At 46.6% G+C, this 21,997-nt stretch overlaps 6 protein-coding genes across 6 annotated transcripts; 4 read left to right on the plus strand and 2 right to left on the minus strand.

Annotated features, from left to right (window-relative positions):
- Positions 1 to 291: 291 nt before the first annotated feature.
- N7462_010451 (Hsp90 co-chaperone CDC37) lies at positions 292 to 1,801 on the minus strand (the record flags this gene model as incomplete). The annotated part of the gene is made up of 2 exons (XM_057082165.1): positions 292 to 781; positions 837 to 1,801. 2 exons carry the CDS (start codon positions 1,799 to 1,801, stop codon positions 292 to 294), a joined length of 1,455 nt encoding a protein of 484 aa, XP_056929205.1.
- A 438-nt stretch (positions 1,802 to 2,239) lies between these two features.
- mdr2 (ATP-binding cassette permease mdr2) lies at positions 2,240 to 4,735 on the plus strand (the record flags this gene model as incomplete). The annotated part of the gene is made up of 3 exons (XM_057082166.1): positions 2,240 to 3,487; positions 3,547 to 4,182; positions 4,235 to 4,735. The coding sequence occupies 3 exons, from the start codon at positions 2,240 to 2,242 to the stop codon at positions 4,733 to 4,735; spliced, it is 2,385 nt and encodes a 794-aa protein (XP_056929206.1).
- Positions 4,736 to 5,170: 435 nt separating this feature from the next.
- Positions 5,171 to 6,603, plus strand: N7462_010453 (nucleoside transmembrane transporter FUN26; the record flags this gene model as incomplete). Its single annotated transcript, XM_057082167.1, has 2 exons — positions 5,171 to 5,334; positions 5,424 to 6,603. The coding sequence occupies 2 exons, from the start codon at positions 5,171 to 5,173 to the stop codon at positions 6,601 to 6,603; spliced, it is 1,344 nt and encodes a 447-aa protein (XP_056929207.1).
- A 2,954-nt stretch (positions 6,604 to 9,557) lies between these two features.
- N7462_010454 (major facilitator superfamily domain-containing protein) lies at positions 9,558 to 10,007 on the minus strand (the record flags this gene model as incomplete). Its single annotated transcript, XM_057082168.1, has 2 exons — positions 9,558 to 9,847; positions 9,926 to 10,007. 2 exons carry the CDS (start codon positions 10,005 to 10,007, stop codon positions 9,558 to 9,560), a joined length of 372 nt encoding a protein of 123 aa, XP_056929208.1.
- A 2,493-nt stretch (positions 10,008 to 12,500) lies between these two features.
- On the plus strand, positions 12,501 to 14,033 carry N7462_010455 (uncharacterized protein; the record flags this gene model as incomplete). The annotated part of the gene is made up of 1 exon (XM_057082169.1): positions 12,501 to 14,033. The coding sequence occupies one exon, from the start codon at positions 12,501 to 12,503 to the stop codon at positions 14,031 to 14,033; it is 1,533 nt and encodes a 510-aa protein (XP_056929209.1).
- A 1,404-nt stretch (positions 14,034 to 15,437) lies between these two features.
- Positions 15,438 to 17,415, plus strand: N7462_010456 (carotenoid oxygenase family protein; the record flags this gene model as incomplete). Its single annotated transcript, XM_057082170.1, has 5 exons — positions 15,438 to 15,558; positions 15,618 to 15,932; positions 16,017 to 16,450; positions 16,556 to 16,913; positions 16,997 to 17,415. The coding sequence occupies 5 exons, from the start codon at positions 15,438 to 15,440 to the stop codon at positions 17,413 to 17,415; spliced, it is 1,647 nt and encodes a 548-aa protein (XP_056929210.1).
- Positions 17,416 to 21,997: the final 4,582 nt, after the last annotated feature.

Here is a 21,997-nt window from a genome sequence, read left to right on the forward strand (position 1 = left end):
TCGGTCGCCAGGTTAGAAGGGCGGTCCGTTTTCTTTTCTCTTTTCTTTTTATTTTTCACTCCATGCAGCGACGTCTCCAGGGGGATTTGTGTAATTTAAGTATTTCAGATTGATGGCATCGTTAATACCAAGGAATCCCATTCACTAGTCCCTATATGAATTTTTAGATGGCACATTACGGGTATCAAAACCGTTGAAGTATAGATGGAAACCTGGCCCTATATAAAAAGAGCACATATCAATGCTATCATTGCCGTACACCCGATTTGATTTGATTTCTTTTTTTGGACATTAATCGAGCTCTGTTACGTCGCCACCGTGCTTGCCAACCTCCTCTTTACCCTCAGCCTCGAGCTCAGCGAGTTTCTTCTGGCCTTCTTCTGTGGTTCCGTCGATGATGCCCTCCTCCAGGCTGAGCATGCCGCCATTGCCGAGTTGCTCAACAATCACTTCGGCGTCCTCAACGGACATGTTACCAAGAACCTTGTTGACCTCATCCAGAGACTCAGATGCCAGTGCCTTCTGAAGATCCAAAGGGAAGGCATCAAATATCTTGCGTGCTTCAATCTCAATCGGATCCTCACTGTTAGCTCCGGGCAGATTGATGGTAATTTTCGTATTAGGGTCAACAGCGTGCAGCTGGATCTGTTCAACACCGGCAGGATCATTCGATGCAGAGTTGTCTTTAGCAAGCTCAGCTGCGCGAGTTTTGATCCGGTTGTAGGTGTCTTTGACATCGTTGTTGAACAAGGTTGAGGCGCGGTGATCCTTGGTGGTGATACTATGGAAAGAAATTGTCAGTTGAGCTTGTGGGACATAGATGCAAAATTCCATACCGGCTGAAAAATAGCTTGATACCATCGGGTCCAAGTGAGCGGCAGTACTGCAGCAGCAAGCCTTGGTGGACACATTGGCGAGCAAATGCTTCGTCACCCTTCAGCTGGCAGTTGAAGGCCTCAACAAGAAGGCCGTCAGTCTCCTTCTCTGCCACAATTGATGGATACTCAGATATGAACTGTAGGTAGGCGCTATAGTCATTCGGCTTGAGCTTCGCAAAGCGCTTGGCCAGTGGGCTGATCTCAATGTTTGCGGGATCGTCATCATCGTCATAATTCTCAGCGTTGGATGCCGAGGATTGACTTTCCGCTCCAGGGTTAAGCAACTCAACCTCGGTCTGCTTAGCTGGTGCAGCCGCTTTGCTCTTCTCCTCTGCTTTCGCGACATGAGAAGTATTGAATCCTTCATGCAACTGGTCACTTGTGATCTTCCGGCTCTCTTCCTTTTCCAACTGAGCCAATTTTGTCAACAATTCCTTCTGCAGTCCCTGCACCTTATCCTTGTGTTCCTGCACACCTTCGGTGTATGCCTTGAAAAGATTATCGAGCTTGCAGTCACCAAGCTCCTTTTTCACTTGGTCCACTAAAGCGCTCATCATTTGCGAGTATTTAGGTTGTTCCTTTTCGTGGGTATGGACGCCCTCGGGAGGTGGCGGGGCTTGATCATCCGCCGGGTTGCTGGCGAATTCCATAATAGTCTGAAAGATGAATTGCTCCGGGGGGGCAGAAGAATCCTCATGCTTTTTCAATGAGTCAAGAAGCTTGTCGATGCGCGAGAGTAGTCCGTCGTTGATAATGCGCTCATACTTCAGTGTTAGGATATCATGGCGACGCTGCTCTCGTTGCTGGTGGATCTGAGCCTGCTTGGCTCGAATAAATGATCGTTTGTCAACATTGGGGTGCACCTCAATATCTGAGTCATCGGAGAGCTCGAGGGCATCCCACTTGCTGTAGTCGAGTACCATTGTTACTGGATGCGCAAATTGAGATGATGAGGTGAGGCGGGGTAGCAGCTGAGATTGCGATATGGTACGGATTGCGGTCTGAGGCAGACCACTCAGGAAGGTATCAGTACCTGGACTTCCAGACCAAGTCCCTCAAAGTCCGGACTCAGATACTAGTATCAAAAACGATTTCGGGCCAGTTGCTTCAAACAAACGCATCGAAAGCACTCGGTAACCTTCGATGGGCGGTAGACCCCGGCAGAACCTGCCCTCGTTTTGCCGACGGAGAACGGGGGCTGCGATCTCGCATCTCCACATGCTTTGGGGGAACTGAACTACACTGTCGTGAACCGTGCGGCTGCGCTCTTTTCGGTTTATGATATAATGGCCGTCTTTGCTTTCTTCCGGTGATCCGTTTCCCAGATCCCCATCCATTGAGCGCCCCCTCCAATCCCGAAGATGCGCGGTGTCCGACTACCGGCCTGGGCTCCGGGCGTCAGCCCTCGGCCGCTTTTGAGACCGCAGAGCGCTGTGCTCCGTGAGCTGTTTCCACAGACAACCCGATCGTTCTCTAGGCCTAGCGAGTATATTGGTACTTTCCAACTATATTCAACTACCTCCAGAGCTCTTCGCGACACTTTCCCTGGATTTCCCCGACCAGCCGAGGTTCCATTCTCGCTTCGTCAGAGTACTCCCTGCTACAATCCACTTGGATCTCGCTTCGTATCCCAAGCACGCCTTGTATCATCTTCAACTCGCCTGCTTCAAGCAAATACTCCTCCTCAGCCATCGAATACCGCCCAGACCAGCCCCCGTCAGGTTCCGGAAAAGGAAGGAGAAGAAGAAGCAGAAGACAAAGGGTTCGAATTGTCGGAGCGCGCTGCTCAAGCTGCGCAGGTAAACCTTCGTGCTAAGTTGGCCAAGGATGGAGCCTCTGGCAAGAAGTCCGGTTTCGCTGAAATTTGGCGACTCTTCAAGATTGCACGACCTGAAGCAAAGGCGCTTGGTTTCGCATTCTTCTTCTTGCTGATTTCCTCGTCCATCACTATGTCGATTCCCTTCTCTATTGGCAAGATCATGGACACAGCCACCAAGGGCATCACCGAAGAAGGTAACCAGCTCTTCGGGCTGAGTATGCCAATGTTCTACACAGCTCTCGGCGGCGTTCTTCTTGTGGGTGCTGCTGCCAACTACGGACGTATCATCATCCTCCGAATTGTGGGTGAGCGCATTGTTGCTAGACTGCGCTCCAAGCTCTTTCGCCAGACGTTTGTCCAAGATGCCGAGTTCTTTGATGCCAACCGGGTCGGCGATTTGATCTCACGGCTTAGCTCTGACACAATCATTGTGGGTAAGAGCATTACACAGAACTTGTCTGATGGGCTTCGTGCTGGTGTTAGTGGCGCCGCCGGTTTTGGTCTGATGGCCTACACCAGTCTCAAACTCTCGAGTATCTTGGCTCTGTTGCTTCCACCTATCGGTCTCGGCGCTCTTCTGTACGGACGAGCCATCAGAAATCTCAGTCGTAAGATACAAAAGAACTTGGGTTCTCTAACGAAGATAGCTGAGGAACGCCTGGGTAATGTGAAGACTAGCCAGTCCTTTGCAGGTGAAATTTTGGAAGTCAATCGATACAATACGCAGGTTCGCAAGATCTTCAACCTTGGGAAAAGAGAGTCTTTGATTAGTGCGACATTCTTCAGCTCGGTTAGTTTGTGTTCATCTATTTTGATCGATCTCATTTTTGCTGACTTGAACTCATTCAGACGGGTTTGATGGGTAATATGACAATTTTGTCTCTGCTCTATGTCGGAGGCGGTATGGTTCAGTCAGGAGCGATCAGCATTGGAGAATTGACGTCATTCTTGATGTACACTGCTTATGCTGGTTCCAGCATGTTCGGTCTCTCAAGTTTTTACTCGGAGCTCATGAAAGGTGTCGGTGCTGCCAGCCGACTTTTTGAGTTGCAAGATCGCCAGCCAACTATCCACCCAACGAAAGGTCTCAAGGTTGAGTCTGCTCGTGGGCCGATTCGCTTTGAGAACGTCACTTTTAGCTATCCAACTCGTCCCGCTGTGACAATCTTCAAGGGTCTGGACTTTGAGATTCCCCAGGGGACTAATGTTGCCATTGTTGGACCTTCTGGAGGTGGAAAATCTACCATTGCATCTATCCTTCTCCGGTTCTACAACCCCACCGAAGGCCGAGTTTTAATTGATGGAAAAGACATCAGCGGCATGAATGCAAAGTCCCTCCGTAGAAAGATCGGAGTCGTGGCACAGGAACCCGTCCTGTTCTCTGGCACCATCGCAGAGAACATTTCTTATGGCCGGCCTCATGCTACCAGATCCGAGATCATTGCTGCGGCGCGTAAGGCGAACTGCCAATTCATCAGTGACTTCGTGAGTGCTTCAATCGTTCCTCTTTTTGGTACAGTACTAACTGAGAGGATAGCCCGATGGTCTCGACACCCATGTGGGAGCCCGAGGAGCGCAATTGTCTGGTGGACAGAAACAACGCATTGCGATTGCTCGTGCTTTAATCAAAGAACCTGATATTTTGATTCTCGATGAAGCCACGTCTGCCCTTGATGCAGAGTCGGAGACTCTCGTCAACAGTGCTTTAGCCGCTCTTCTCCGCGGTAACAACACTACAATCAGCATCGCCCATCGCCTTTCTACGATTAAGCGATCCGACACCATCATCGTTCTCGGTCCCGATGGCACGGTTGCCGAACAGGGCAGCTATGAAGATCTCAGCAGCCGACCCGATGGAGCTTTCACCAAGCTTATGGAGTGGCAGATGAGTGGAGGAGATCCTGTCCCTGCGCCGCCCACGCGGGTCGTTGAACCAGAGGAGCTTTATAAGCTTCAGAAGGAGCAGGAGCAGGAGCAGGAGCAGTACTTGGAAGAAGATTATGAAGGGGATGATGCAAAATCCCGCAAAAAAGATTAGAATCGGGACTATTCTTGCACCCCCATGACCCCTTGTCTCACACATAATACTTTGGGGCTTTTGCACACATCACCACTTTGGGATTCCCTCTCTTCTCATACACATTTACATTGTTTGATTATTATTTTTTCGGTGATAGAATCCAATGGAGCTACAGATATATTGTACAATCCCCGAATATAACACATTTAAACCCTTCTGTTCAGTATCTCGAAAGCGGACCCTGGAATACTTTGATTCCTTAGTTCGCGTTCTCCGCAGCAGAATTAGTCATGCAGATCAGATCATCCACCCACAGCCTTCGTTTGTTGCTGAATCAGCCGGACTTCAACATCACCTGAGGAGCTTCGAATCATCGCGGCTCTCCAGGAGCGTATCTCCTCCGGTTTTGGGTCTCATTCGGTCTTAAGAAGGTAGGAGTACTATTTATTGACCATGGAACGTTTGCGCAAGCTCCTCGCTCGGCCCGCAGAGTATGAGCCGCTGGCGGCTTCAGCAGAGCACGGCCGTACCGAAGCGGAGAATGAAGAGCAACGCCCCTTTTCCATGCTGGAGTATACCGTTTTCTTCCTCCTGGGCGTGGCTATGCTATGGGCATGGTACGTTAAGTCAAGATCTTTTCTTTGATTCCAGTCAAAGATTGCGCAAAAAGGGCGTACTGTGGTCTAACATCGTGATCGTCCTTTAGGAACATGTTTTTAGCCGCCGCCCCGTACTTTCACAGTCGATTTGAATCGAACGAGTGGACTGCGAAGCACTATCAACCTTCAATACTCTCAGTCTCAACTGTCACTAATCTCGGAACCGTTTACGTTCTTGCACGGGTTCAAAAAGACGCTTCATACTCGTGGCGCATCATACTCTCGTTGCTGGTGAACTGCTTCGTCTTTACTCTCTTGGCTTTTTCAACTGTCATTTTGGAAAGCATATCTGTGCGGGCCTATTTTGGTTTCTTGATGGTTATGGTGTTCGGGGCAAGCTTTGCAACCGGCCTCATTCAAAATGGCGTCTTTGCATTTGTTTCAGGCTTCGGTAGAGAGGAGTATACACAAGCCATTATGGGCGGACAGGGTGTGGCTGGTGTGCTTCCTTGCATTGTCCAGATTGTTTCTGTCTTGGCATTGTCGGATCACAGTGGTGATAACGATGATGACAGCCAGCGCAGACCGCAAAGCTCGTCCAAGTCGGCCTTCGTATATTTTCTTACAGCTACAGGTGTTTCGGTCCTCACGCTACTAGCATTTCTTTATTTGCTACGGAAGCAGCCTATTTTAAAGCCGAAATACTCAGAGGAGGATGAAGATACAGCTCTCATTAACCCAACTCACGATAAAGCTGTGAGCTTGTGGACACTATACAGAAAGCTCCGGTTTTTGGCGCTCTCGGTCTTCGGCTGCTTCCTCATCACAATGGTCTTGTTCCCGGTGTACACCTCGGTGATCCAATCGGTCAACTATCCCGGAGGATCTCGAATTTATGAACCCGCTGTTTTTATCCCTTTGGCATTCCTCGTATGGAACGTGGGTGATCTATGTGGGAGAATCGCAGTAGCGAGCCCAAAGGCATCCCTCGCTCATCGACCGGGTCTAGCCTATCTACTCGCCATTGGTCGCGTTGGGTTCGTTCCTCTATACTTGCTTTGCAATATCCGTGGCGAAGGAGCCGTGGTGCAGAGTGATTTCTTCTATCTTTTTATCGTGCAATTCTTTTTTGGTGTGACCAACGGATATCTGGCATCAAGTTGTATGATGGGTGCCAGCCATTGGGTTTCTCCTGATGAACGAGAAGCTGCTGGAGGCTTCATGAGCATGATGCTTGTTGGAGGACTAGCTGCTGGTAGTTTACTCAGCTTCCTCGTAGCTAACTGATTGCATCTCCGGTAGACGGCTTATGCATATTAGAAAATGATAGGCATGTCTTCGGTTTTTATTTCGCAGTTATTGAACATTGATTTCATAGATACCACCAAATCTTTCAAAGCCAACTTCTCTCCTGCTCATCGACAGAGAAGTTTCGCCTCTTTTAATAGATAATTATATACGAAAGTACATTCTAGAAACTTAAGGAACTCCTACCATTAGTACTAATTAGAGCCATTTTTTTATTAAAGTAGATATATTAGAATGGGGACTTAGAATAGTTCTACTACGGATAGGAGAAGACAGGAAACTATACTCTATTTGGTAATGTAGGAATTTGGTATGTGTAAAGATGATCCTGACGAGATGGAAGACTGCCTAATACGGCTAAGACCCACTCATCCCAGTGTGCGTCAGATTGTTACAGGGATACTCGATTTACTGCGTGTTTTGTATGCTATCCCGGGTAGGCTCGGAATACAGTGCCGTGACACGCTAGACAGCGAGGCAGGGAATATTCAACATTCCCCCGTCTACACACTCAGATAGTTCAGTCATTGAAGACATTATCAGAGAGTATCTCGTTCCATTGAATCCCAGCTTTCCTAGCCCATTGATTAATCCTATGCCCTATATTACCACATCTAGAACACCGAAAAACACGCCTAGTACTAGGCTCAGCGCCTATAGTAGGCTGTTGAGCAAGCTCTATAGCATCGTTTTGAACAGCTTCAATATGCGCTGGTAACGTTGAATCTAGATATTTAGATTCGCTGAGCGTAAAACATTGCTAGCTAGATAATGCAGTGGGGAAATGGCCAACACTAGGAAGATCTCTGATTGGAGGGTATCTTTCTAGTACACAGTCTTTACAGGATATAGCTTAGCATCTCCGATAGGGAGAGAATAAACTTTCACACTCTCTTCGCTTCATCTGCTTCTGCTTTCCCTTTTGGGAGGCTTCCTCTATCGTGGTGTGTGGTGGTTTGTTGGTCTGTTCGACGACCTATCTCATCCTGCCTGCATTCTCAGGCTTGCCGTAGAGCGCCCTGGTTCAATATCTAGCGATTTGAACGTGAATGCTTTTCACGCTTCTTGTTAAATCGCTGTAAATCTCTGTTTTCCTACGCTGGAATATTACGGAATATCGAGCTCCCGGTAGACATCCTCAGGGCCCAACATCGGGCCCCGGATAAAGCCCGTTTTATATAAAAGTAAGGTGTTAGCGTTCATGATACTAATTAATCATCAGAGTTCTATACCAATTTTGACCTTTGTTCTACTTATACCTTCACAAATGCTAGTAGTGTAAGGGTACTACCTGTTAGCGTAGTACCATTACAGCAAAGTATACGTCTTTTCTATAACTCTACCTTTTTATATAATCTTATAATATCTGAATTAACCTATCCTGACTAATTAATCCTTTTTAAGAATCAATTTTAAAGGCTGCATTCGACAATCCTACTTAGGCCGGACTAGCTACCCTCTTAAGGTATAGAAAAAAACTTATACTAACTACAGCGCCCTATATTCACGCAATAATTGCATTTGCCTATTGGCGTATTGATACAATAGCACTTCAAGCGGATAACGACGCCCCAAGAATTAAAGTGTTCGAACAAAATGCATTGTCTACCTATAGCATTGACTAACAATGAAAGGCGTGCCCAGCGAAGGCAAGAAGAGCTTTGAGGGCTTCCTTTGCCGACACCGTTTTGATATCAATTTGAATCAGGCTCTGGAGCTTTCAAAACCTACTCCCTTCACCTCTCTCCTCGCAAGATCCGCCATGTGGTTATATACACCAATAATCTTTGATTTATAGGTACAACAATGCAGGCTTATTATCTCCTAAAAGCTCTGGAACTGTATCAAATCCAAGTCTTGTGATCTCAAGAGCATTTCCGTGGCCTGGAACGCAGATTGAAGGATCGATGCATGCAGATCGCAGCTTGAGCCTCTTCATTATACAGCCATCTAGAGAACTCCAATTTGATGGGCTGAAGCCGAATGCATATAATTTTTCTGACTTCGTAGGCAGTGCGGCGAGAGGTTCAAGATCAAAGACACATTCAAGATTTTCCGAGGGTATTTTGGTCTTTGAGTGAGACATCTGCGGTTGGAAGTAGTATAATCCGCACACGATTTACGAATGGTCGACATCTCAAAACCGCTGTGCCTGGGTATGTTGAAGCAAAAGGTGCTTTTGGAAAGTGGTGTTGTGAGAGCGAGCTGTCATCCGGATCCCGGCATTAATAATTTGTGATCGGCCATGGGGATCGATCACTCTAGTCCTGAGTCAGTTCAGCTCCCACTGGTTCCAAAGGCACTAGAGAATTCGATGCAGTTTCGTGTGTAGCGTCAAATTGATAAAAATGCTTTCAAATGCGATGCAGCATCTGTAACTAAGCGATAGAAGGGGTTGATTACCAATTTCCAGGAATGACTCCTAGCATTTTTCATGGGGAAAGCTATCTAATTTCTATCCATTACTGCAAAAAAATTTTCAAATTAAACCCATACAGGAAGGTCAAACTGATGAGCTTTTACGCTTTGGTCATACTTGGGAATCAGATATTCTAGTACTGGAAACGCTATTATTGAGATACCTAGAGACTACCTATCGTGAGTGGCAAAGATAGTCCTTAATATCCTGTGAAGTTGTGGATAAATTTCAATCTCATCACGAACTTGCGATTCACTTTGCCAAAAACATCTATTTCTCACTTAGCATATGATGACGGATTAGTATTCGTGATTTCTTACACATGGGAATGTTGAGAGTCAATACACATAAGCAAATTATTCCCCAGACTTTGAAGACTTCCCCTCCGCCATCCTGAGTAGCCCAGTCATTGATGAAACTGGAAATCCCATAGAAAAGTAGGTTTTTGGTTGACATGTTCAAAATGAAAACCTCGGTAGCTTGAGATCGAAAAGCATCACTGAAAATATGTGAGCTACGTCATCTTCTTAGTTTTAGCTTGAGACCAAACCCACATCATATATAAAGAGGAAGATGTCGCTGTCAACGTTACCCCAGCAGCAGTGAATCCATGACAGACGGATCCCAAGTAATATCCGTGAGGAGTTGGATGGTTCATGTCCCACATAAATATGAAGAATCCAAGTCCACAGAACAGAGATCCAATAATTTGGACAGGTATGCGAAATTCGGGTTCGAAAGTTCCTCGATTGCGTTCCGTGAGCGAGTCGGAAATCATATCGCAAATCTTACCTCCAACAAGTCCTGTAACTAAGCCGCCAATTATTGCTTGTTTAGGTCAGCAACTATTGTAAACCTTTGAAGCATCTTGTTCAAGCTTACCTCCAACATAGAAGAAGCCGTTATATGCGGCACTGAGGTTGTAAGGAGCTGCAGACCAGATCTGAGCGAGAATAAATGACATTGATCCAAATAGCGACTATCAATATTCTTAATTTGTGGGTCTTTGCTTAATCGATGCAACTTACAACAGGTACTGCGCTTGTAAGGAGAGACTATTTCGACAAAACAAATATTAGATTCAAATTCAAGTACACTTGTAAGTTGATGGAGACTTGCCCAGACCACTGCCGGATTAAGTAGTATTATAAGAGGTGCCATTAATAATTTAATAAGAGATCCCGGGTATCGACCACTTGTCAATGCTAAGCTCTGTAGATACGACTTTTTGGCATAGAGCATATCTGGCTGTGGTTCCCTGCTCGAAGCCGCGGGTGGCACGAATTCAATATACTCCTCTGTCACAAATTTTGAATTAAAAACAGATAACTCATGCGCATTTGGCTGCTCGGGTAGTCCCGAAATGTATTGCGTCTCAGGCACGAGAAAAAAGGTCGCAAAGGAAGCAACAATCGTAAATGGGAGATAAATGATGAACATATACCTCCATCCATAATTATTTGTGATTGGCCCGCTGACGACCGATACCACACCAGGCATACATAGCAGGGTCAAAACTATCATACCTGCACGAATACCTCGCTCGTGGACGTAAAAGCTGAAATATGCATAAGCACAGATTCGGAATGCCAACTTGGTTCTAATTATCCAGGAAGCTTACAGATCACCTAGAACAGCCAATGAAAGACTTTCAAATGCAGTCATTCCAAAGGCTTGCAGTATACGCCCAACAAGAAAAGCATTATACCTTTGTCCACTTGCAACACAAAGAGCGGTGCCTATGACTCCCGCGACAGATGCGAAGACAAACTGTGGGCGTTTGCCAAATTTATAGGCGAGGGCCGACACAATGGGCCTAGAAACGTGGTCAATAATCCGAGGCCATGTACATATGTAATGACTGAACCATATACCCTAAGACAGAGGCGACTAGAAGCATATATCCCGAAAGTGCTGTCACTTTTGCCAAAGATACATTCAGGGATTCCGCAACTTGGGTGAGCGATGCAGCAAACAGTGGAGCAGGAACAGCTCCGAAAATTATATTGTTGACAAAGATCACAAAAAAGACAATACTTTTTTTCCATTCTGGCCAGTTCTGTCTTTGGTCAGCAACGCTGAGCTTTAGTCTGTCGAGGATAACAGGTTACCAATGATTCGTTTGGGTCATTTGAAGGCTGGGGGACGAGAATTATGCGAGTGCCCTGTTTCATTGTTTCGTTCATTAATCCGGGAGAGAAATCGAAGTGTCGAAGATATACATACCTTCACCGTAGTATACTTGAGATGATCAGAGGACTCATTATCTTGGTCCAACAAAACAACGGTCCCTGGAATATGGTCCTCATTGACATCCAAGATACCAAGCGGCATTGTGAAATGACTTGGTTGCAGGAACGATTGAATTGTAAATTTTTGACCAATCTTCGATGATACAAAATACCGACAACAACAAGAATCTGTGGATTTTATTCTTCATAGGGAAGGAACTTCTGTGAGACTCAAGGTCTATCCGTTGGGGTATTCCGAATTATTGCAGTCTTCTCCACGTGGGGGAAGTCGGAACGATGAACCTGACTTCCGTATGGTTGAATATAGTTCCGGTCGAAGTAAATCAGTACGTTAAACAAAATTCGAGATACAAGCCTCAAAGCTAAGAGGAAACAGAATCGGACTACAAGAAACATCATTCAGATGATGCTTCTACCCGGAGCCATACACATATCAAATGTTTGTATAATGCTTAAACAAGCCTTAGGGGGGCCGTTGACGCCCGTCATTCCTCTTACTCATATGGACCTAAGCACTCATGAGCTGGATAATGAATCATCGTCGCTCCTGTTTGTCTCCTTATTATACTATTTTGCCTTCTGCTGGTCGAATGTTGAGCATAGATGTCTTCCCGGTTGGTGTTCATTAAGAGAAACTGAAATTTACCCGAAAAGGACAGCTGTCCTGGAATCATCCTCGCGTTCTCCGCGAAGCTGGAGTTGCCGGAAGAACCCCAATACTCCGGGTTGAAGTGATCAGACTCTTCGATCCCTTTCTCAAATTTGGAACGGGCTGGTGGAACTTTTGGTGTTACGTGGCTGAAGCACGCTGTCCCGAAGGTCAACTCCACGTAATGCGTCGGATATCGGACCAGAACTCCGAGGCAGTTTTCGCGGAGCAAGGACCAGTCGCGGAGTCCGATGAATACAGTTCCATGACACGTACAGAAGAGCGTGGATTTGCTGGGCATTGTGACCTCGTTCCCGAACTGTGGAAAGAATCTCATCCGGCCGGCTAGCTCCGCGGAGAGTCGGTGGCCCTTTCAGCTTCACACTCTGACTCCGTGGCCTTGGTTGCCGTGCATCGCGATCGTTCCTTTTGGCTTTGACTGGAAATCTCGACCTTCCCTCACTCTCAAATACTTGGGCTTTAAGTCCGAAACAACCTATAATATCGTGTGATATCTGGTTCGAGAGCGAGGTAATCGAAATTCTACCATCAAACCATGGCGTTCTCTAGCACAACCGACATTACAAGTGAGGACCTGCACTCCACGATAGGCTCTGCGAAGACCCAAGATGGTCGATATGTCATCCCAATCGTGATCGAGGGCAAGGCACTTCCGGTCGATGAATCCCGCCTGATTAGCGTCCAATCTGCGGCTACAGGTGCGGAGGTTCATCTAGCACAAGGAGCCACAGTAGACATCGCTCGCAATGCTGCAGAATCATCTCGCCAAGCCTTCCAAAAATGGAAGGCCACACTTTATACAGCGCGTCGCGATCTTCTGCTGAAAGTTGCCGACATAATTCAAAGTCGGGAAGAAGCATTTGTGGCAATGCAGATTCGCGAGACGTCGTGCCAGGAGGAGTGGGCCCGCTTCAATGTCAACCTTTCTTGTGCGGGTCTTCGAGAAATTGCGTCAAACATATCTCAAGAATGTACCGGTGAGCTCCCCGCACCGCAAGGTCCGGGGGCATTTTGCATGGTTTTCAAAGAGCCGGTTGGACCAGTCCTGGTCATTGCACCTTGGAACGCCAGTATGATCCTCTCCAGTCGTGCTCTCGCCGCGCCGCTTGCGGCAGGCTGTACTGTCACCTTCAAGGCTTCGGAACTTTGTCCGGGCGTTCATCATTCCATTGTACGAGCGTTTGAAGATGCTGGCCTACCTCTCGGCTGTATCAACACCCTACAAGCTCGTCGAAAGGATTCTCAACAAATCACCGAAGCGTTAATTTCCCACACGGGCATTTCCAAAGTCGCTTTCACTGGAAGTGCTACTGTTGGAAGCATTATCGGCCAGCTGGCGTCGAAATACCTCAAGCCAGTACTTATGGAACTAGGTGGCAAAGCTCCTGCGATTGTGCTTAAAGACGCAGATATTGAGCATGCAGCTGCCTTATGTGCTAAGGGGGCCTTCTTGCACCATGGCCAGATATGCATGTCCACCGATCGTATCATCGTTGTGCGAGATATCGCAGAGGGTTTTTCCCTGGCTTTGGCTGAATACGTGAAGAAAAATTATCCCGATGGAGCAGGCTCCGCCGTCACTGCAGTTAGCGCCCAGCGAGCTAAGTCTCTAGTTGATGTCGCTGTGAAAAATGGCGCGTCTTATGTTGTTGGTAATCATGAGTTTCGCGACAGCACAGAAGCTTCATTGGCACCGGCCATTCTCACTGGCGTCAAACCTGAAGACCAAATCTTCAGTGAAGAAACTTTCGGTCCATCCGCAGTTATTTATGTCGTTGAGAATGCGGATGAGGCTATCGCGCTCGCAAATTCCAGCAAGTATGGATTGAATGCCGCGGTTCACAGTCGAGATATCTTTGCAGCCTTAAAGGTAGCTCGCCAAGTTGAGTGCGGTCAGGTTCATATTGGCACCATCACCGAGTATGATGAAGCCAACGCACCCATCGGAGGCACGAAGGGAAGTGGCTGGGGCCGGAACAACGGAAAATATGGGCTGCGGGAGTTTTTAGTGGCCAAGACCATATCCATTCATGACCCATCCGCATCAGCAAGATTCGGAGGTCATTGAGAAATGGGAACCCGTGTCACTTGAGAGAATTCTTGTATTTAATTCACACAATAAATCTTTCAGTGCTACTATGCCTTTTGAATCATCAAGTAGTTATCACAGGATACTTTTTACATTACACAAACTTGTCATCGCTTAGTTTCTACTCAGGGTCTCTTTCAGACAGAAAAATTTGCCCGAACATGCTATCCTCCGCCGCGGTATTTAGTATTCGGGTCCGATCAATTTATGTCCACTTCACGATTGACACCTTTAGGTACTTCAGATAGAATGAACACGAGAAGGAGTACTTACATAATCTACTGTAATAGGCGTGTGGACTCATTGATTGGTATACCTCCGATAGGAAGAAGAAAATTGTGAGCCCTCCGGGCAGTTCCCCGGCGCAGGTGAGGAGCACAGAGAGCTTCCGGGGTGTATATATGGCTGGCCTTCTCGCACTTGGATTTCTCTCAAGAGTTTCTCTTATTAACACATAGTCAATTTTGAAGTATTTAATATTTACTTCCAGATTCGAAGCCTTTTTATAACTCAAAGCGTAAACAATGGTTCAAGGCAGACATCAGTAGTAGATGCCCTTAGTGTGCCGGAGTAACATGCCTCGGAACTGTTGGCTTCCCCGCAATCAAGGTCCCATGCGGAAATCATTTTCCACGCTTTACACGATTATGGAACTTATTTAGGCCCCTATGGATGCATCTAGATATAAGCTCGCCTCGCCCAGCTTGGACCTCAATTGCTCACTCTCGCATTCTCTGTCAGTGGTGTTACACCAAAAATACAATGCCCATCACTCCTTGCTTTCCTTCAGGGCTAAACCATCACAGCTGTTCACGCGGTTCAAAGGGAAGGAGGCGGGTCTTCGAAGGGATCCTGGTATGCTCCGGTTTCCGGTCGAATTTCTCGCTCGCCCGGAGCAGACTTATTTGCTCCGATAGGGCCGGACAGGAAACGAATGCTGTGGGGGAGGGGGATCTGGGGAATCGTTGGGCGCACCCCCGCACACGCGTCTCTGGCTCATATTTGACTATGTTTGACTACGTTTAACTAACTCGAAGGGGTTGACTTTGGGGGTCCAAACGCCCTCGTGCTCCAATCGGTCCAATCGGACGTGTGGTATCAACCCAATCCCAACCCTCTTCCGCTAAGCTAATAGCCCGCTGCGTCAGCGGGACAAGAGTCGCCCAAATTCTCTATGGTTCTTGGTGGTCGAAAATTTGGCGGATACCTTCTCCGAAACTCCGTTAAGAGAATAGCCCATGCCGTCCTAGGAGGGAATCCCCGCGCCAATGACGGTTGAAATATCTGTTATATAGTACCTCTAGTACCTCTTCGCTGCAGGAGCTTTCATTTGTGCAACTCTGCATTTCTCTTCTTCGGGAACAACTCAACTTCATTCGCCTCATGATGGATATTTCCGAATTTGACAAAACGCTACCGGTGTCAAAGGAGGTTCGCCTTCCCAAGCACCCTTTCAGCACCATCGCGGACGACCCGTGCCGCTTTGAAGCAGAAGTCTACAACTGTATCATTCGAGGCAAAAACCCCCTGAAATCGACGGAACCTTCTATCGATGTATGCCAGATTTTGCATGGGCGCCGTTGTATGAAGATGACACATTTGCCAATGGCGATGGCTGCATTGATGCCGTACGCATTCAGGACGGCCACGCCGATTTCAAACAACGCTATGTTCGCACGGAGAGATTCGTCATTGAAAGAGCTGCTCGCCAAGCGGTCTTTGGAAAATACCGTAACCGCTATACCGATGATCCCCGCGTGAAGCACAAGATCCATTCCACAGCCAACACCCATATTATCTACTTTGAGAATCAACTGTTAGCGCTTAAAGAGGATTCGCTTCCTTATGCGCTCAACCCGGACACTTTAGCCACAAAAGGTACCATATCTACCATGCTTTGCTCAGCTTCTTCAATCAGGCTCTGTTCAATTTTTCAAAAAGAATTCTAATCTTGCCTGTCAGGCCCATATGACTTTCACGGCCATTTCAGCTCGAAAACGCACACGGCTCATCCCAAAATCGATCATGCGACCGGGGAGATGATCACTATGGGCTACGAGGCTAAGGGAGATTCAACGACCGATATTGTCTATTACCTCTTCGATAAGAACGGGAATAAGCTCGAGGAATGTTGGATTAGTGCTCCCTTTGCGGGCATGATGCACGATATGGCCGCAACCGATAAATGGATTGTCTTCGTGCTTCCTCCCTTGGCGATTGTTCCATTGGATCTTTTGGAAAAGGGGCACCATCATTTTGCCTGGGATGAAGAAAAGCCGCTGATGCTAGGTATTCTACCGCGTCGGAACCCAAAGCCAGAAGATGTTTGGTGGTTCTCCACCAAGAGCGCCTTCCTTGGGCATACCGGTAATGCTTTCGATGGAGAAGACGGATGTGTCTATCTAGACGGTTCGATCCTATACACTAATTTGGCATAAAAGGCCTGGATCTATTCCCCATCGGGATCCCGTGCGCTAACCTCAAGGCCGACAACTGAATAGTTCTGGTTCTTCCCGCCTATTGGGAAGCCCCCCATCCCTCCTCAGACACCACTTCAGGATATGCACGGCGGATACGTCAGATTTAAGCTGGATCCTAACGCCGCAGACACCACGGTGAAGCCTACAAAGCTGATTGATCTTGCCGGGGAGATGCCAAAGGTCGATGATCGCTATCTCACCAAGCAATACAACAACGTCTTCATGTGTCACCATGCCACCCTCTCGGGCGAGCCATCAACAGGTGGCGCGTGGAATTCAATTTCTCGTTGCGACTTGGCCACTGGCGAATATACACATTGGTGCGCCGGTCCCTCTACAGTCCTCGAAGAGGTCGCATTTATCCCTAGAAGCCCAGATGGTCAGTACTTCGCCCAAGATCTCTTCCTCTGCGTCTCAGCTCGATACAAGCATACATAAACTAACATAATTTTTGGGTCCCAGCGCCGGAATCTGATGGATATGTCATAACTATGGCTTGCCGACAAGACAAATTTATTACCTCCATTCTCATCCTGGATACCGCCAAGCTCGCCGAAGGCCCCATTGCCATGATCGAGCTCCCTTTCCGGCTACGACTCGGCATCCACGGTAGCTGGGTTCCTGCGGAACGACTGCCAGAGCGCAAGGAGCTCTGTGATATGGAAGGAGTAACAGATGAAATTTTGCAGGAGTTCCAGAATAAGTCCGTGACGATCCCAAAATTATCTTATACTGCTATGCCGCCCTTTCATCCACCTCCAAAGGCCTTTCCTCGCCCTCCCGGTGGCCCTCCTGGCCCTCCAGGTGCTCCAAAACAGCCTCCGGGTCCACCTCACCATCCCCCAGGTGATCCCCCTTCGGAAAATTCAGATTTTAAATGACCAGAGAATGGAAATAACTGAAACTTATGTCATCTGGTCACTACCCTACCGTGATACATGTAGCTGAAGCTGTGCGCGCCAGCATCAATCCTACAGAAGGAGACTCCGTATGAAGTGATTTACGAGAAGCCATCCCCGCTCTTGCATCTGCGACGAATGGCCTTGAAAAAGCGCAAGCTCTACTTAAATCTTCATAGGACCGAACAATACCGAGATGTCGACCAGGTTTCAAGAGCGCTTTTCCAATTTATGCGTTAGGCTGTCAGAAGCAGGCGTTTGGATTACAGTATGAAAATGCTGACAAACCGTGCCTAGTCTAAGGAGGTGGGTCGAGGAGAGTTCCCGCGTGACAAGACATCTATGATTTTGTTAAAGATGTCTGATGCAAAAATCACAGAAATCATAAGGTCGTCATTTTTATGTAGCAAGGCTATGGGAAATCATGTATTTTCACATTTAGATAATATACCGCAGAGGCCGTATACGATGCAGATAGATGCTTTCGCATACGATTTCCTTCTGGTCTTGAATTTTAAATTCCGGTCCGCTTGGCTTAATGTTCTCCGTTTTCCTTCCTGAATTTATTGAACGATCTTGCGGGGGATTTTATTTTACCACGAAGCCTCAGAAATGAGGGGAAATGGTATTCTCAAAATTTCAACAAATAATAAGTGGGGACAGTACCGTAGGCGTAATGCCCCTTCAGTGTTTGTCCAAGAGCAACCAGTCAACTTCAATGCTTCTTGCATGGTGGATTTATTACAACTATCATACTAGTAAGAGTAGTCCAGGTTTAGTTCGAAATTCTGAAAGGAACGAGTCTCGATGAAGTAGTCATTGGCAGTCGGACTTGACCACAGTGCCGGTTGCTCTGAAGGCACGCTGTGGGCTATACCATGAGTCTACGATGGCGCATCATCCGTGCAATAAAGCCCGATGGTGTATTTCATAATTTTGACGTAGTTGTAACTCTATATTAGAGGGTGCCCGACACTTTGGGTCCCAGCAACATAACGTAATCCTTAGTGAGTCGCCACCTTATCAAAAAAACACGCTTCCCACGCGTCGCCTACTATCTTCCACCACACACCATGTCACCAAAACTTTCTGAAAACGCTCAAAATCGCCAGACAAGGAGGATAGAGTACTACTCGCTATTGAAGCTATTGAGAATAGCTCAGCAAGCTCAATCGGGCAAGCAGCAGGGCTATACAATGTGCCTCGATCAAAACTAGGCGATAGGCTTAATGGCAAGCCTAATCGCTAGGATACACAACCACTGCGCCTAAAATTGGCATAAGAAGAGAATCCCCTTTGAAAGTGGATCCTATCGCTAGATACGCGTAGCGCTTCCCCTAGGCCTACGCATATTCAGGATATAGCGAATCTTTTACTAGCAGTACGCGGTGATACTACACCTACTATAGGTGTCAATTAAGTAACACGATATATTAGGCGTGGACTAGAGCTTTACACACGCTTCTCTAAACGCTACAACTATCAATGTGCCCAAAACGAAGACCTAGCAAGCCTACGCGTGTAGTTTAGGCTTATTGAAATAGTTATCAACAAAAACGGGATCTAATCAAACAATATCTATAAATTTGACAAAACAGGCTTTGCTATAGGCCTAATATCTACTACTAGAATCGTTACACGAAAGGATTTCCACAGTCGGAAGCCCTTTCTACAACTAGGGAATCAGGAGTAGGTAACAGCTATTGAATCTATATCAGCAATAGGCTTCTCGCTCCCGCTGTATATAATAATTGAAGGAAGCCCTACTAAGCGAGCGCTAGATCAATTAATCAAAGTATGCCGATTAGCGATATATAACGGAGCGCTTCTAGCGCAGGAGGCTAAATATTTACGGCAATTTAACAGGAAGAAGCGTTAAAAACTCACACGGTCAAGGCAGCAGATATCTAGGCAGCAAGGTTTAACGGTCGGCGAATCTATATCCTCAGTTTCAACGTTACCAGCAAGCGTTGAAGCTATTCAAAACGATACTGTAGAGCTTGCTCAGCAGCCTACTAACGGCGCTGAGTCTACTACTAGGCGTATTTCTCGATGTTCTAGATATAGTAATATATAACATAATATTAGTCAATGTAATTCTAAATATAATGAATTGATATCTAGTGTTGTGGTGGAAAAAAAGTGTTTTCAAAATGTACTATGTGGTAGGGTGTTCGGCTCACTAGCAGTGTCTCCGCCCACCCACACCGCTTCGCGTTGTGGGTGTGCCACACACAGATGCATAACCACACACAGATGCATAATCTTTCCTATCACCCTATTTTTTGCTTCTCTATCCAACACCACTATCTAAATATGCCTAAATTTGATGAATCTCGTATGGCTGAGGCCTGCCTAGCTGCATCACGAGAGGAGAAGCCGAATATCGCGCGTTTAGCACGTGAATTTGGCGTTAATCAAAGCACTCTCTATCGCCGTGTTAAAAAGGGAACAGGGCCTAATACAGCTAAACGCAATGCTAAACAGGCCCTAGAACCCTATCAAGAAGAAGCCTTGATTCGCTGGATTCAATATATGAACGATTGCTATATGCCTATCACTCCTAGGATACTAGAAGCGTGGGCGAATCGTGTATGCCAACGCGTCGGCAAGCCGCCGATTAGCAAGATGTGGGCGTATCGCTTTATTAATAGGCTTCCTAAACATCTTCAATTAGGGCCTACTAAGCAGTATACGAAGGAGTCGAAGCGAATTCTAGCAGAGGATCCAGCGGCACTACAGCATTGGTACGATCTACTAGCCCAAACGATCAAGAAGACTACACCACCACGCTTAGTCTATAACTTTGATAAATGCGGCTTTCAACCAGGCGAAGGAAGATCTAGAAACGTTATATCTACTACTACTACTACTACTACTACTACTACTACTACTACTACTACTACTACTACTAGTAGTAGTAGTAGGAAAGGTAGTAGATCTTCCTCAGCCAGACCAAGGCGAAAATATCACGTCTATCGAGTGTATCGCTGCCGACGGGTGGCAGATAGAGCCTTGGTTTATTTTCAAAGGCAACGGGATCTTTATAGAATCTTGGTTTAATCAAACAGACGACCTACCACTAAGAACTACTATCACTACATCGCCTAACGGTTGGATAACCGACGATATAGCAGTTCAATAGCTTCGATTCTTTATAGAATCAACATACGACCGTACGAAATTAGGTGAAAAACGTATCCTAATATTCGACGGTCACGGCTCGCATCTTACATTCGAATTTCTACACCTTTGCGAAAAGAACGATATCCTACTAATAGGATTCCTACCACATACTACACATCTTTGCCAGCCGCTTGACGGTAAGCCGTTTCTAAGCTATAAGCAACACTTCCGCTTAGCGAATAACGATCACGCGTTTTAGGGTGGAAGCCCTATCGGGAGATCCGAGTTCCTTCGAATAATCGGTGATATTCGGAATAGAGCGTTTAGCCAGCGAATCATTCGTGAATCGTTCAAAGATCGTGGGATATATCCAGTCGATAGTAGCAAGGTTATTAATAGCCTTCCTATCCAAGAGTGTCAAGATCTTATAGCGCCAGATCTACAACCGCTTCATTCAACGCTTTATACAACACCTTCACCACCACCTATATCTTCTTCTAGTATCGACCAATCGCCGCCTAGATCTATACAGGATCTAGAAAAGAATCAAAGGAAGATTGCTAGATATCAAGAGGATCTTACACCAAGGCAGCAACGTAATCTTGATCGTGTGTTTCATCATAACAAGATTGCTATAGAGAACCTAAATCTAGCGAATGATACTATTCGCAAGATTAGGGAAGCTCAACAACCACTACAGCGCCCAATCACCAAGCGCCAGGTTAAAACGCCGCTTAGCAAAACAGGGGTCCTCTCTATTAGAGATGCAAATCGTTCTATTGCTAAAAGAAAGGAGAAGGAAGCGGATATAGAGCGGAAGCGGGTGAGGAAGCAGTGGAAGAAAACATATGGAACATCACCACCACCAGAACCTACACAGGAAAGCCAGGCATCGTTAGATAGAGCAGAGGAAGCACGTCAGAACAGGCAGGGTTTCTATATAGATACTAGTGGGATGCAGTAGTAGATAGGGGAAATAGGAAAGATTATGCATCTGTGTGTGGTTATGCATCTGTGTGTGGCACACCCACAACGCGAAGCGGTGTGGGTGGGCGGAGACACTGCTAGTGATATACATTAAACGATCACTGAGTATTAGTCATCATACACATGACTTCACTTGATTTGATCCCTGAGCCTCTGAGCACCTCACAAAAGCGGTGGCCGCCAGGTATTATGTGGTCTATATAGTGGCATATTTATGTTGTTTTCTAAAAGCAACCAAACTAACCAAACTAACCATGCTAGATTGGTATTTCCTCAAGAAATCTTCTCAATAAATCGCCCTAGAGGTTTTCAACAACCTTTGAGCTTGTGGAAAAGCTGTTCGATATGTCATAAATCTCGAACAAGGCCCAAATTGTATGCTACTGAATTTGAGATTTCAATTGGAACTTTCTTTTCGTCATGCTGGAGGTTCTATATAGGCGTGACTCTA

The sequence above is a fragment of the Penicillium macrosclerotiorum genome (assembly GCF_028827735.1).
Source record: "Penicillium macrosclerotiorum strain IBT 26536 chromosome Unknown utg000010l_segment0_segment0, whole genome shotgun sequence".
Taxonomy (NCBI): Eukaryota; Fungi; Ascomycota; class Eurotiomycetes; order Eurotiales; family Aspergillaceae; genus Penicillium; species Penicillium macrosclerotiorum.